The following is a 17500-nucleotide window of genomic DNA, read 5'->3' as shown; positions in this document are numbered from 1 at the left end:
CAGCACTGGGCAGCGTTGGTTCATACAGCATTATTGGGTAAGGCACAGGAATTTACGTCGGTATTAACTGACGCTGAATTCTCTGATTATCAAGTAGTGAAGACCACAGTGTTGGGAGCATATACATGTATCCCAGCTAAATATCGTAAGACCTTCAAATTGAACAGGCGGCAGCTTGGTCAATCCCTGGTGGACTTTGTGAGACAGCAAACCAAAGCTTTTACCAGCTGGTATAAAGCGAGTGGTGTCTCTAACTTTGAGGAGCTGGTGCAGCTTATTCTGATTGATAACCTGCTGGAGTCTGTGGGACCAGAGGTTCGTGTCTTTCTGCAGGATCGTGACTTAACCACTGCATTGGAGGCGGCCAGGTTGGCTGATACCTTCGAAACGAACCGCTCCTTGTCCGAGCGGTCCCGTCTCTCTTTTCAACAGTCTGGCGTGAGCAGAGATCGACAACATTGGAGAATGAAGTGCCAGCCGGAGGGAGAGCGTCTACGACATCCAACCAAGTCACCTGGTGAGCCACGCTTCTCAACATATGGTCCCCCTGCGGAGAGGCAAACTACTTATGGAGCATCTCGACAACAATATCCAGAGAGGCACCAGCCAGAACGACACCACTTGCAACGTCATCAGGGAGTAAAGGGCAAGCCTGTCGTCTGCTTCAGGTGTAATAAAGTAGGTCATATCAGTTCCAACTGCCCCCAAAAACCTCAACCCATCGGGAAAATCTCTAATATCCCTAGTAACATGTCCCCTAGAGAAGTAGAAAAAGGTATGGCCCCTTATTATTGCGAAAGTCTTATTTCCCTTCAGGAAAACTCAGAACCAACTAAAGTAAATACCTTTAGAGATACTGGAGCATATTGCTCACTTGTCAGAGAAGGAATATTACCCCTTTCAGAGAATACTTCCTTGAATTCCTCAGTTTTATTGGAAGCTTACGGAGGAGCTATATATTCAGTTCCTTTGCATAAAATTTATGTACAGTGCAAATATTACACTGGGTACTTGACTGTAGGTATCTCAAAAGGATTTCCCATGAAAAATGCCATGTTATTACTGGGTAATAACATTACTACTGTTACTTCGTGTCCTGAACCTATAATGATTAATGCTTCTCCAGTGTTGGCCATAACTCGGGCAACATCCCAAGGGTTGTCTGGGGAGAATGTTGACCTATCCTTGGACGACTCCGATCTCGGAATAGCCACGTTGTTTTATGAGACACACCGGCCGGAGTCTCGTAAATCAAGTGAACAGACCCCGATCAAGCCTTCCTATTCCCAGGTTGCAGGATTGCCAGATGTCTCTGTTTCCATGCCCGAGGGACTGTCCTTCCGGGAGGAACAACGTAAGGACCCTTCGTTAAAATTCACTTTTGAGGCAGCCATGGGTAAATCCTCTTTGGGTCATCCAGTCAAGTATGAAGTTAAAAATGATTATTTGGTATGCACTGAGACTGGTAAGGAGACAGAGGGCCGGCAATTATACGACAGGTTAGTGGTTCCAACCAAGTATAGACCTCAGATATTAAATATAGCTCATAATACGTCATCAGGAGGTCACTTAGGAATTACAAAAACCTTGTATAGAATCACAAAAGAATTTTATTGGCCAACATTAAAGAAAGATGTGAAGAATCATATTAGGTGTTGCCGAGAATGTCAGCAAGTTGGAAAACCTGGACATTCTATTAAACCTGCACCTCTCCAACCCATACCTGCTGATGGAGAACCTTTTGCAGATTTAATTATAGATTGTGTAGGTCCACTACCTAAGTCAAAGTCTGGAAATCAGTATTTATTTACAATTATGGATAAAGTAACCAGATATCCTGAAGCGATCCCAATGCGTAGTATCAATACTAAAGCTATTCTCAAAGCTTTAACAAAATTCATTTCTTGTTTTGGCATTCCTAAAACTATACAAAGTGATCAAGGTACTAACTTCACTGCCAAAGCATTTAGGGAAGTATTAACTAGGTTAGGGATAATTCACAACTTATCCACTGCCTATCACCCTCAGTCCCAAGGCGCCTTGGAAAGATTCCACCAAACATTAAAAACAATGATGAGAAGTTTTTGCATGCACTTTCCGACAGATTGGGATGAATCTCTACCGTTGTTGCTATTCTCAGTACGAGAGACGGTGCAAGAGTCTACAGGGTATAGTCCGTTTGAGCTGATCTTTGGGCACAATGTACGAGGTCCTCTTCGGGTGCTCAAAGAAGGATGGATGGGAGAAGACGTAAGCTCAGCACTCTACAACCCGTCTTCAAGGTTGCAGGTGGCACGTGAGTTAGCCACGGCTAACCTAAAGATAGCTCAAAGTAAGATGAAACAGAGGTATGACAAAAGTGCACAATTCCGCTCCTTCCATCCAGGAGACAAGGTGTTGGTGCAGGAACCTATACCTGGCCACACCTTGAAAGCTAGATTTACGGGACCTATGCAGATAGTAAGTAGATTATCTGATTTAAATTATGTGGTAGCTCCCATTGATAAGACCTCAAAAACAAAAACTTACCACATAAATCAAATCAAGGCCTTTCATACACCAGATAAAGTCCCAGTAATGACTCTGTCCTCTACCTCTGAGGACGACTCTGACTCTTTGCACTCTATCTCTGAAATTAATACTAAACTTTCAAATTCTGTCCTCCTCAAGGATCCTAGCCCGTTAATGGATGGATTATCTGAAATACAAGCAACCAATTTAACTGAGCTTCTACAGTCATATCCTAATATTTTTTCGGATGTGCCGAAAAAATGTACGTTAGGTTACCATGATGTAGATGTGGGAAAATCTAAACCAATTAAACTCTCCCCCTACAGAGCTAATCCTGAAAAGCAAAGGTTACTTCAGCAGGAAGTAGACTTCTTGTTAGAACATGGTTTAGTGGAGGAGTCATCTAGTCCATGGGCTTCACCGTGCATCCTAGTAAAGAAGGCTGATGGAGGGTTTCGTATGTGCACAGACTACCGTAAAGTGAACGAGGTCACAATTACAGATGCTTACCCTCTTCCTCGTCTGGATGACGTAATTGACTTTGTGGGTAAGGCTACTTTTGTGTCCAAATTAGATCTCCTTAAAGGTTACTATCAGGTACCTTTGACAGATAAGGCGAAGGAAATCTCTGCCTTCGTAATTCCAGGAGGTCATTATCAGTATACAGTTACCCCCTTCGGAATGAAAAATTCCCCCTCTTCATTCCAGAAACTCATCCATCAGGCTATTAAAGGACTTGAAGGCACGGCAGCATACCTAGATGATATTGTTGTGGTGTCTGATACTTGGGATCAACACCTACTTAGACTTAAAGCTCTGTTTGAGACCTTTAAGAATTCCCAATTAACAGTTAATTTATCTAAATCTTCCTTTGGCCAGGCCACTATCACTTTTCTAGGCCATGAAGTAGGTAGTGGTAATGTTGCACCTAAACTTGCTAAAGTTCTTTCGATTAAAGATTATCCAGTTCCTCATGATAGGAAATCTCTTCAACGTTTCCTAGGCATGATAGGATTTTACAGAAGATTCTGTAAGAATTTCTCAGATATTGTAGCCCCTCTTACCTCTCTTACCAGTCATAAAGTTCCCTTTAATTGGACGTCAGATTGTAACACTGCTTTTAATAAAGCAAAAAGATTATTGTGCTCTGCACCCATTCTCCTGTCTCCAGACTTCTCCAAACCTTTTTCATTACAGGTTGATGCTTGTGAGTCTGGGGTTGGGGCGGTACTATTACAAATCGGGAACAAGGAGTTGCAGCCTGTAGCATACTTTTCAGCTAAGTTCCAGCCACATCAGAGAGCTTACTCTACCATTGAAAAAGAAGCCCTCGCGCTGGTAATGGCTTTGGAGCATTTCGATGTTTATGTGGGCCAGACATCGCAGGTGGTCACAGTCTACAGTGATCACAACCCGTTAGTCTATCTCCAAGCCATGAAGAATCACAACACAAGGCTTATGCGTTGGACGCTCAGGCTGCAGCCCTATAACTTCAAAATTCGTTACATTGCCGGCAAAGAAAATGTGTTGGCAGACTCTTTGTCAAGAGTCTAGTTTAATATTTTATTTAGGTTAGGATGTATTTGTGGTAACCCCCCTTTCAAGCTCTTTTTTTTATCCCCTGATGTGGGGGTTTTTTTTAGTGAGGGGATACGGGCTACCGTCCGCTTGTATCTTGGACCTATGTTGGCTTATCTGACTGCTGTCTCACTCTGAGTTTAGGGTTTGGCTTTCAGGCACTAGGAAAGCTGAGCTCTATCTAAGAGTTGGATGGTGGAGAGGATAGGCGGTCCCATTATTTTGTGCCATGGCGGCACGGTTACCACTGGGAGGTGGCAGCCTAATCCTGAGCCTTCTCGGGGGTGGGGGTGTGGCATGCAAAGAGTACGTAACCTTTATTCGGCGCATGGACACACCCTCATTTACAGGCTATCTCCCCCAACCAGCGAACCAGGTTGCTAAGAGTTGATGATGGGGCCCCATCGTTCAACTAGTGACCAGGTTCTAGCCAATAAGAAGGTGGGATTGACAATCGCAGAGGTTATGTGGATACCGCTCTCCTGTCTGCCCTTGTCATTCCCACTCTAGAGCTGGTTGAAGCACGGTCTGCTATCTTGTGGCTTCTATTTCTGCCTTGCTTACCGTGGAGTGCACTATATTTATCACTGTACATAGTGTACATATTGCTGTTATAATTGGTGAAGGATAATATAAGTCTAAACTTTTTCTACTGTGTTTATTTGCTCCCATTACACCTGGGATAACAGGCCATTTGAAATCCTAGGTTGTAATAGTGGTGGTGGTGGTGGTGGTGGTGGTGGTGGTGGTGGTGGTGGTGGTGGTGGTGGTGGTGGTGGTGGTGGTGGTGGTGATGGTGGTGGTGGTGGTGGTGATGGTGGTGGTGGTGGTGGTGGTGGTGGTGGTGGTGGTGGTGGTGGTGGTGGTGGTGGTGGTGGTGGTGGTGGTGGTGGTGGTGGTGGTGGTGGTGGTGGTGGTGGTGGTGGTGGTGGTGGTGATGGTGGTGGTGGTGGTGGTGGTGATGGTGGTGGTGATGGTGGTGGTGGTGGTGGTGGTGGAGATTTTTGGTGGCCTGTTTCACATTCTCGTCGATTTCATATTTCTTCGTGATTAATGAGACTATAATAATTTTTCCACTTATGTCATCAGCAACAGGATATAAAAAAATATATTTAAAATCAATTAGATAAGAAATTATGCACAATACTCACGTTTTCTTTAATACCGTCCCGGAAATCTCCCCATCAGAGGATCGAACACTGCATCCGTCAGAACAACGCCATCGACATCTACGAGATGTACTTCGAGAATGAGGAGAGTCCTATGGTGGAGGAGCCGGAGCCCATCAAGACTGTCAACGTCATCAGGGATCCCCACGCCGGTCAGAGAATGGTCACTTCCTTGACTTTCGCTCCTGAAGGAGGTCATAAGATCGCTGCTGCCTACTCCTCCTCCAAGTTCATGGGGCTGAAGGAAGCCACCCCGAAGGAGTCCTTCGTCTGGGATATTAGTAAGTTGATGATGCGTTCTGTCTTCCTCAGCCTGTTCGATATATTCATCGGCTGTCTCCCACGGAGGTAAAGTGAGCAGAAGTGATGAATCACATTCACCATCATTCACTCATGTGCTATCTTGCTCTCTTGTTGATTTCACGTTCAGAGGATCAAGGAATCGTAACATCCTCTCCCCTCCTTCAGCGTACAGGCACCATAAGTTCTACCTCCAGGACTCAAGTCCTGTTATATATATATATATATATATATATATATATATATATATATATATATATATATATATATATATATATATATATATATATATATATATATATATATATATATATATATATATATATATATATATATATATATATATATATATATATATATATATTCCAACAAGTCGGCCGTCTCCCACCGAAGCAGGGTGACCCAAATACTTTCATCATCATTCAACACTTTCACCACACTCACACATAATCACTGTTTTTGCAGAGGTGCTCAGAACACAACAGTTTAGAAGCATATACGTATAAAGATACACAACATATCCCTCCAAACTGCCAATATCCCAAACCCCTCCTTTAAAGTGCAGGCATTATACTTCCCATGTCCAGGACTCAAGTCCGACTATATGAAAATAACCGGTTTCCCTGAATCCCTTCACTAAATATTATCCTGCTCACACTCCAACAGATCGTCGGGTCCCAAGTACCATTCGTTTCCATTCACTCCTATCTAACATGCTCACGCACACTTGCTGGAAGTCCAAGCCCCTTGCCCACAAAACCTCCTTTATCCCCTCTCTCCAACCCTTTCGAGGACGACCCCAACCCCGCCATCCTTCCCCTATAGATTTATATGCTTTCCATGTCATTCTACTTTGATCCATTCTCTCTAAATGACCAAACCACCTCAACAACCCCTCTTCTGCCCTCTGACTAATACTCTTATTAACTCCACACCTTTTCCTAATTTCCACACTCCGAATTTTCTGCATAATATTTACACCACACATTGCCCTTAGACAGGACATCTCCACTGCCTCCAACCGTCTCCTCGCTGCTGCATTTACCACCCAAGCTTCACATCCATATAAGAGTGTTGGTACTACTATACTTTCATACATTCCCTTCTTTGCCTCGATAGATAACGTTTTTTGACTCCACATATACCTCAAAGCACCACTCACCTTTTTTCCCTCATCAATTCTATGATTAACCTCATCCTTCATAAATCCATCCGCTGACACGTCAACTCCCAAGTATCTGAAAACATTCACTTCTTCCATACTCCTCCTCCCCAATTTAATATCCATTTTTTCTTTATCTAAATCATTTGATACCCTCATCACCTTACTCTTTTCTATGTTCATTTTCAACTTTCTACCTTTACACACATTCCCAAACTCATCCACTAACCTTTGCAATTTTTCTTTAGAATCTCCCATAAGCACAGTATCATCAGCAAAAAGTAACTGTGTCAATTCCCATTTTGAATTTGATTCCCCAAAATTTAATCCCACCCCTCTCCCGAACACCCTAGCATTTACTTCCTTTACAACCCCATCTATAAATATATTAAACAACCATGGTGACATTACACATCCCTGTCTAAGACCTACTTTTACTAGGAAGTAGTCTCCCTCTCTTCTACACACCCTAACCTAAGCCTCACTATCCTCATAAAAACTCTTTACAGCATTTAATAACTTACCACCTATTCTATATACTTGCAACATCTGCCACATTGCTCCTCTATCCACTCTATCATATGCCTTTTCTAAATCCATAAATGCAATAAAAACTTCCCTACCTTTATCTAAATACTGTTCACATATATGCTTCAATGTAAACACTTGATCTACACATCCCCTACCCACTCTGAAACCTCCTTGCTCATCCGCAATCCTACATTCTGTCTTACCTCTAATTCTTTCAGTTATAACCCTACCGTACACTTTTCCTGGTATACTCAGTAAACTTATTCCTCTATAATTTTTACATTCTCTTTTGTCCCCTTTCCCTTTATATAAAGGGACTATACATGGTCTCCGCCAATTCCTAGGTACCTTCCCCTCTTTCATACATTTATTAAACAAAAGTACCAACCACTCCAACACTAAATCCCCCCCTGCTTTTAACGTTTCTGTCATGATCCCATCAGTTCCAGCTGCTTTACCCCCTTTCATTCTACGTAATGCCTCACGTACCTCCACCACACTTACATTCTGCTCTTCTTCACTCCTAAAAGATGGTATACCTCCCTGAGCAGTGCATGAAATTACTGCCTCTCTTTCTTCCTTAGCATTTAAAAGTTCCTCAAAATATTCTCGCCATCTACCTAATACCTCCATCTCCCCATCTACTAACTCCCCTACTCTGTTTTTAACTGACAAATCCATACTTTCCCTAGGCTTTCTTGACTTGTTTAACTCACTCCAATTTTTTTTTCTTATTTTCATTAAAATTTCTTGACAGTGCCTCTCCCACTCTATCATCTGCTCTCCTTTTGCACTCTCTCACCACTCTCTTCACCTTTCTTTTACTCTCCATATACTCTGCTCTTCTTATAACACTTCTGCTTTGTAAAAACCTCTCATAAGCTACCTTTTTCTCTTTTATCACACCCTTAACTTCATCATTCCACCAATCACTCCTCTTTCCTCCTGCACCCACCCTCCTATAACCACAAACTTCTGCCCCACATTCTAATACTGCATTTTTAAAACTATTCCAACCCTCTTCAACCCCCCCACTACTCATCTTTGCACTAGCCCACCTTTCTGCCAATAGTCGCTTATATCTCACCCGAACTTCCTCCTCCCTTAGTTTATACACTTTCACCTCCCTCTTACTTGTTGTTGCCACCTTCCTCTTTTCCCATCTACCTCTTACTCTAACTGTAGCTACAACTAAATAATGATCCAATATATCAGTTGCCCCTCTATAAACATGTACATCCTGGAGCCTACCCATCAACCTTTTATCCACCAATACATAATCTAACAAACTACTTTCATTACGTGCTACATCATACCTTGTATATTTATTTATCCTCTTTTTCATAAAATATGTATTACTTATTACCAAATCTCTCTCATCTGCTCTCCTTTTGCACTCTCTCACCACTCTCTTCACCTTTCTTTTACTCTCCATATACTCTGCTCTTCTTATAACACTTCTGCTTTGTAAAAACCTCTCATAAGCTACCTTTTTCTCTTTTATCACACCCTTAACTTCATCATTCCACCAATCACTCCTCTTTCCTCCTGCACCCACCCTCCTATAACCACAAACTTCTGCCCCACATTCTAATACTGCATTTTTAAAACTATTCCAACCCTCTTCAACCCCCCCACTACTCATCTTTGCACTAGCCCACCTTTCTGCCAATAGTCGCTTATATCTCACCCGAACTTCCTCCTCCCTTAGTTTATACACTTTCACCTCCCTCTTACTTGTTGTTGCCACCTTCCTCTTTTCCCATCTACCTCTTACTCTAACTGTAGCTACAACTAAATAATGATCCGATATATCAGTTGCCCCTCTATAAACATGTACATCCTGGAGCCTACCCATCAACCTTTTATCCATCAATACATAATCTAACAAACTACTTTCATTACGTGCTACATCATACCTTGTATGTTTATTTATCCTCTTTTTCATAGTTCAATTAAGGGCTCCCCATTTACATTTACCCCTGGAACCCAAAATTTACCTACTACTCCCTCTATAACATTTTTACCCACTTTAGCATTGAAATCCCCAACCACCATTACTCTCACACTTGATTCAAAACTCCCCACGCATTCACTCAACATTTCCCAAAATCTATCTCTCTCCTCTACACTTCTCTCTTCTCCAGGTGCATACACGCTTACTATAACCCACTTTTCACATCCAATCTTTATTTTTCTCCACATAATCCTTGAATTAATACATTTATAGTCCCTCTTTTCCTGCCATAGCTTATCCATCAACATTATTGCTACTCCTTCTTTAGCTCTAACTCTATTTGAAACCCCTGACCTAATCCCATTTATTCCTCTCCACTGAAACTCTCCCACCCCCTTCAGCTTTGTTTCACTTAAAGCCAGGACATCCAGTTTCTTCTCATTCATAACATCCACAATCATCTCTTTCTTATCATCTGCACAACATCCACGCACATTCAGACTTCCCACTTTGACAATTTTCTTCTTCTTACTCTCTTTAGTAATCTTTACAGGAAAAGGGTTACTAGCCCATTGTTCCCGGCATTTTAGGTGACTTTTACAACACGCATGGCTTACGGAGGAAAGATTCTTATTCCACTTCCCCATGGATATAAAAGGAAAAGTAATAAGACCAAGAACTATTAAGATAAAATCAAAGAAAACTCAGATGAGTGTGTATAAATAAATGTGTACATGTATGTGTAGTGAGACCTAAGTGTAAGTAGAAGTAGCAAGACGTACCTGTAATCTTGCATATTTATGAGACAGACAAAAGACACCAGCAATCCTACCATCATGTAAAACAATTACAGGCTTTCGTTTTACACTCACTTGGCAGGACGGTAGTACCTCACTGGGTGGTTGCTGTCTACCAACCTACTACCTAATATATATATATATATATATATATATATATATATATATATATATATATATATATATATAATATATATATATATATATATATATATATATATATATATATATATATATATATATATATATATATATATATATATATATAATATAGGGAGGTACCACCTCTAGAACTGTAATGGGGACCCTCATCCTCAGAGAAAAGAATAAACTTTCTTCAGGGAAAACTCAAGATTCTCCCTGAAGCTGTTTGAGAATTTTCTCCTACCACCCCCTATATTATGTATATATATTTTATTTAAAGACAAAATACATTGACGAAACATTATATATATATATATATATATATATATATATATATATATATATATATATATATATATATTTCGGGCCACCCTGCCTTGGTGGGAATTGGCCAGTGTGATAATAAATAAATATATATATATATATATATATATATATATATATATATATATATATATATATATATATATATATATATATATATATATATATATATATATATATATATATATATATATATATATAGGTAATACATATTTTATAGGTAATACATATTTTAAGAAAAAGAGGATAAATAAGTATACACGATATGATGTAGGGCGAAATGACAGTAGTTTGTTGGATTATGTATTGGTAGATAAAAGACTGTTGAGTAGACTTCAGGATGTACATGTTTATAGAGGGGCCACAGATATATCAGATCACTTTCTAGTTGTAGCTACACTGAGAGTAAAAGGTAGATGGGATACAAGGAGAATAGAAGCATCAGGGAAGAGAGAGGTGAAGGTTTATAAACTAAAAGAGGAGGCAGTTAGGGTAAGATATAAACAGCTATTGGAGGATAGATGGGCTAATGAGAGCATAGGCAATGGGGTCGAAGAGGTATGGGGTAGGTTTAAAAATGTAGTGTTAGAGTGTTCAGCAGAAGTTTGTGGTTACAGGAAAGTGGGTGCAGGAGGGAAGAGGAGTGATTGGTGGAATGATGATGTAAAGAGAGTAGTAAGGGAGAAAAAGTTAGCATATGAGAAGTTTTTACAAAGTAGAAGTGATGCAAGGAGGGAAGAGTATATGGAGAAAAAGAGAGAGGTTAAGAGAGTGGTGAAGCAATGTAAAAAGAGAGCAAATGAGAGAGTGGGTGAGATGTTATCAACAAATTTTGTTGAAAATAAGAAAAAGTTTTGGAGTGAGATTAACAAGTTAAGAAAGCCTAGAGAACAAATGGATTTGTCAGTTAAAAATAGGAGAGGAGAGTTATTAAATGGAGAGTTAGAGGTATTGGGAAGATGGAGGGAATATTTTGAGGAATTGTTAAATGTTGATGAAGATAGGGAAGCTGTGATTTCGTGTATAGGGCAAGGAGGAATAACATCTTGTAGGAGTGAGGAAGAGCCAGTTGTGAGTGTGGGGGAAGTTCGTGAGGCAGTAGGTAAAATGAAAGGGGGTAAGGCAGCCGGGATTGATGGGATAAAGATAGAAATGTTAAAAGCAGGTGGGGATATAGTTTTGGAGTGGTTGGTGCAATTATTTAATAAATGTATGGAAGAGGGTAAGGTACCTAGGGATTGGCAGAGAGCATGCATAGTTCCTTTGTATAAAGGCAAAGGGGATGAAAGAGAGTGCAAAAATTATAGGGGGATAAGTCTGTTGTGTGTACCTGGTAAAGTGTATGGTAGAGTTATAATTGAAAGAATTAAGAGTAAGACGGAGAATAGGATAGCAGATGAACAAGGAGGCTTTAGGAAAGGTAGGGGGTGTGTGGACCAGGTGTTTACAGTGAAACATATAAGTGAACAGTATTTAGATAAGGCTAAAGAGGTCTTTGTGGCATTTATGGATTTGGAAAAGGCGTATGACAGGGTGGATAGGGGGGCAATGTGGCAGATGTTGCAAGTGTATGGTGTAGGAGGTAGGTTACTGAAAGCAGTGAAGAGTTTTTACGAGGATAGTGAGGCTCAAGTTAGAGTATGTAGGAAAGAGGGAAATTTTTTCCCAGTAAAAGTAGGCCTTAGACAAGGATGTGTGATGTCACCGTGGTTGTTTAATATATTTATAGATGGGGTTGTAAGAGAAGTAAATGCGAGGGTCTTGGCAAGAGGCGTGGAGTTAAAAGATAAAGAATCACACACAAAGTGGGAGTTGTCACAGCTGCTCTTTGCTGATGACACTGTGCTCTTGGGAGATTCTGAAGAGAAGCTGCAGAGATTGGTGGATGAATTTGGTAGGGTGTGCAAAAGAAGAAAATTAAAGGTGAATACAGGAAAGAGTAAGGTTATGAGGATAACAAAAAGATTAGGTGATGAAAGATTGAATATCAGATTGGAGGGAGAGAGTATGGAGGAGGTGAACGTATTCAGATATTTGGGAGTGGACGTGTCAGCGGATGGGTCTATGAAAGATGAGGTGAATCATAGAATTGATGAGGGAAAAAGAGTGAGTGGTGCACTTAGGAGTCTGTGGAGACAAAGAACTTTGTCCTTGGAGGCAAAGAGGGGAATGTATGAGAGTATAGTTTTACCAACGCTCTTATATGGGTGTGAAGCGTGGGTGATGAATGTTGCAGCGAGGAGAAGGCTGGAGGCAGTGGAGATGTCATGTCTGAGGGCAATGTGTGGTGTGAATATAATGCAGAGAATTCGTAGTTTGGAAGTTAGGAGGAGGTGCGGGATTACCAAAACTGTTGTCCAGAGGGCTGAGGAAGGGTTGTTGAGGTGGTTCGGACATGTAGAGAGAATGGAGCGAAACAGAATGACTTCAAGAGTGTATCAGTCTGTAGTGGAAGGAAGGCGGGGTAGGGGTCGGCCTAGGAAGGGTTGGAGGGAGGGGGTAAAGGAGGTTTTGTGTGCGAGGGGCTTGGACTTCCAGCAGGCATGCGTGAGCGTGTTTGATAGGAGTGAATGGAGACAAATGGTTTTTTAATACTTGACGTGCTGTTGGAGTGTGAGCAAAGTAACATTTATGAAGGGATTCAGGGAAACCGGCAGGCCGGACTTGAGTCCTGGAGATGGGAAGTACAGTGCCTGCACTCTGAAGGAGGGGTGTTAATGTTGCAGTTTAAAAACTGTAGTGTAAAGCACCCTTCTGGCAAGACAGTGATGGAGCGAATGATGGTGAAAGTTTTTCTTTTTCGGGCCACCCTGCCTTGGTGGGAATCGGCCAGTGTGATAATAAAAATAAAAATATATATATATATATATATATATATGTCGTGCGGAATATGTAAAACTGGTCAATTAGCAAGAACTCATTTAAAATTAAGTCCTTTCCAAAATTTTTTCTTATATGTTTAAAGATATATTTTTTTCATTAATGTTAAAGTAAAAATTTATAATTTTGCACCAAACGAATCTTAGAAAACTTACCTAACCTTATTATAACAAGAACAATTTATTTTAGCCTAACCCAACTAAATATATTTTAGATTTGTTTAAAATAATTTAATACTAAACAAACACAGTGAAATATATTTTTTTCGTTAGGTTCAGAATGATTTTGGGGAAATTATTGCATACACAAATTTTCACTTGTCCTATATGGCAAGATGAGCGTTGCTATTTAAGCCAAGATCGCAAGTTCTGCCTATTCGGCACGACATATATATATATATATATATATATATATATATATATATATATATATATATATATATATATATATATATATATATATATATATATATATATATATATATATATATATATATTTAACAAGTTGGCCGTCTACCACCGAGGCAGGGTGACCCACCGAGGCAGGGTGATCCAAAAAGAAAGAAAATCCCCCAAAAGAAAATACTTTCATCATCATTCAACACTTTCACCTCACTCACACATAATCACTGTTTTTGCAGAGGTGCTCAGAATACAACAGTCTAGAAGCATACACATATAAAGATATACAACATATCCCTCCAAACTGCCAACATCCCAAACCCCTCCTTTAAAGTGCAGGCATTGTACTTCCCATTTCCAGGACTCAAGACCGACTATACAAAAATAACCGGTTTCTCTGAATCCCTTCATAAATATTACCCTGCTCACACTCCAACAGCTCGCCAGGTCATCAATACCATTCGTCTCCATTCACTCCTAACTCGCTATTTATATACATATATATATATATATATATATATATATATATATATATATATATATATATATATATATATATGATGTCTCTCCACAGACACGAGCAGTCACCCAGAACTGGAGCTGGTGGGACCTGCTTGGCTACAATGTCTACAGTACAACATCAGAGACAATAACGTCATCGCTGCTGGTCAGTTAGGTTGCAAACTTGCCTTCTTTCTACCACCCTTTCGTGTACTTGATGTAGGGCACTGGAGCTACCCTTCCATTCCTATGATCAAACTTGATATCCCTCCAGTCACTGTCGATATGAATGCAATGGCGATTTCATTCTATTTGGAGTTGTTAATGGACATATCTGGAGCTTACGTGTAGGGTATTCCGGGGATCACCACCCCTGCGACCCGGTCCATGTGTGGTAGTTTGGTGGTACTGAAGGGACATCTGATTCCTTGACATTAGGTGGCTTGTTAACTGAAACAAGACTTTATTCAGAATTCAGTATTATATGTGAATATTTAGGTGAATCTGTGTTCACTTCAGTACCTGTGACTGTACATGCGCGCACACACACACACACACACGCACACACACACACACACACACACACACACACACACACACACACACACACACACACACACACACACACACACACACACACACACACACACACTGACACGTATATAGTATGCAAAGCCATGGAGAAGATTATAAGGAGAAGAGTGGTGGAGCACCTAGAAAGGAATGATCTTATCAACGACAACCAGCACGGTTTCAGGGATGGGAAATCCTGTGTCACAAACCTACTGGAGTTCTATGACAGGGTGACAGCAGTAAGAAAGTAGAGAGAGGGGTGGATAGAGTGCATTTTCTTGGACTGTAAGAAAGCGTTCAGGCACAAGTAGGTACAAATGCATTCTCATTGGGAATTATGCTTACAAATACAAGGACCAGGATAACGTACAGAGGTAACTACAGATAATGTTGTGTAGAAGAGAAGACTGGGACAAATACAGATAATGTTGTGTGGAAGAGAACCATGGAACAAATACAGTTGTACATGTAGCGATATGTACAGATACGGGTACAGATCGGGTACACACTGTATGTGCAGAGTGTTTCAAAATAATGGACCCAGTTTAATTAATTAAACACTGTATTTCATATAAGACACTTACGATTAAATCAGTTTTTATACAAACATAAAATACAGCACAAGAATATTTAGTGTGTCGTGTCATGTACGTAACATGTTCAGTGTGTCGTGTCATGTACGTAACATGTTCAGTGTGTCGTGTCATGTACGTAACATGTTCAGTGTGTCGTGTCATGTACGTAACATGTTCAGTGTGTCGTGTCATGTACGTAACATGTTCAGTGTGTCGTGTCATGTACGTAACATGTTCAGTGTGTCGTGTCATGTACGTAACAAGTTCAGTGTGTCGTGTCATGTACGTAACATGTTCAGTGTGTCGTGTTATGTACGTAACATGTTCAGAGTGTCATGTGACGTACGTAATGGTATATATGTATTAACAGGAAACGGTTTTAGAATAAGCAGAGAATAAAAACAGAGACGAAAAAGAGAACCAAAACACAGACTACAGAAAATGCTTTTGTCGGGGCAACATTTCGCTGTGTAGGGCTTTATGAAGCCATGATCGAACTCAACGCAGAACGAAACGTTGCTCTAACCAAATAAACGCTGGTCCTACAGCCAGTTTCCTTTCCTCGTCACTGCTGGAGGGTCGCCATCTAGACACGAGTGGGAAGCAAAGAGAAAAATTGTTTTAAAACGGCAGTGGGAATTTACCGGAGGAAGATGTCTCCTGCTGACCACTTTTCTCGCCAGAATCTTAAGGTTTTCCGACAGCCTCAGGATCTGCAGGTGAAGACGGAGGAGGAAAAGATTTCGACTATTCACACACACACACACACCTATATATATATATATATATATATATATATATGTCGTGCCGAATATGTAAAACTGGTCAATTAGCAAGAACTCATTTAAAATTAAGTCCTTTCTAAAATTTTCTCTTATACATTGAAAGACATATTTTTTTCATTAATGTTAATGTAGAAATTTTTAATTTTGCACCAAAAGAATCTTAGAAAACTTACCTAACCTTATTATAACAAGATAATTTTATTTTAACCTAACCCAACTAAATATATTTTAAATACGTTTACAATAATTAAGTACTAAACAAACACAATCAAATATATTTTTTTCGTTAGGTTCAGTATGATTTTGGCGAAATTATTGCATACACAAATTTTCACTTGTCCTATACGGCAAGATGAGAGTTGCTATTTAAGCCAAGATCTCAAATTCTGCCTAGTCGGCACGACATATATATATATATATATATATATATATATATATATATATATATATATATATATATATATATATATATATATATATATATATATATATATATATATATATATATATCGTGAGGTGAATAAATATCTATTTTAGCCCTCTCCCGTACGTGTACTTATGACAAAAGTTGTACTTGAGTATTATTTGCTATGCATATAGAAGCGAGGTATTTCGACTGGGAGGAGGATGCTGGAGCATCTCTCTACCGGGAGATGAATGTTGAATTATGAATGACAGAGGTGCATGTTGATGCTGCTGGGTTGGAAATATTTGTTTGTGTTGGGGAGTATGTCTCAAGAAATCGTAATGACACGATTGCAAACAAACCATACCCCCGGTCGGGATTGAACCCGCGGTCATAGAGTCTCAAAACTCCAGCCCGTCGCGTTAGCCACTAGACCAGCTAGCCACAATAAGATTCATCCAACTAGGTATATTTCTACACCATAGCTAGAGTTCGTCACGGCCACGCTAGCTGGAGATTCGTCTGTAAAAACTTGCATTTGTAGTCACAGTGGTGCCTGTGCTAAACTTCCTATGGTGTAGAAATATATCTAGTTGGATGAATCTTATTGTGGCTAGCTGGTCTAGTGGCTAACGCGACGGGGTGGAGTTTTGAGACTCTATGACCGCGGGTTCAATCCCGGCCGGGGGTATGGTTTGGTGAGTATGTGTGTGTGTGTGTATGTTTAACTATTTGTGGTTGCAGGGGTCGATTCACAGCTCCTGGCCCCGCTTCTTTTCAGGTCGCTATTAGGTTCACTCTCTCCCTGCTCCATGTGTGTGTATGTGTGTATGTGTGTACTTTCCTAATTATACTCACCTAATTGTGGTTGCAGGGATCGAAAGTCAGCTCCTGGCCCCGCCTCTT

General features: G+C 40.2%; 1 protein-coding gene across 1 annotated transcript in view; it reads left to right on the top strand.

The window, feature by feature from the left end:
• The window catches only part of LOC128702008 (dynein intermediate chain 3, ciliary-like), a 54461-nt gene that overhangs the window by 18817 nt on the left and 18144 nt on the right, over positions 1-17500 (top strand). Inside the window, exons 3-4 of the mRNA XM_070101413.1 lie at positions 5278-5539; positions 14329-14421. Of these exons, the coding sequence (XP_069957514.1) occupies positions 5278-5539; positions 14329-14421 (355 nt within the window). The remainder of the gene's footprint in view (positions 1-5277; positions 5540-14328; positions 14422-17500) is intronic.

The sequence above is a fragment of the Cherax quadricarinatus genome, chromosome 77 (genome assembly GCF_038502225.1).
Source record: "Cherax quadricarinatus isolate ZL_2023a chromosome 77, ASM3850222v1, whole genome shotgun sequence".
Lineage (NCBI taxonomy): Eukaryota > Metazoa > Arthropoda > Malacostraca > Decapoda > Parastacidae > Cherax > Cherax quadricarinatus.
The sequence above is the reverse complement of the archived record's forward strand: the minus strand, read 5'-3'. Positions and strand labels throughout refer to the sequence as shown.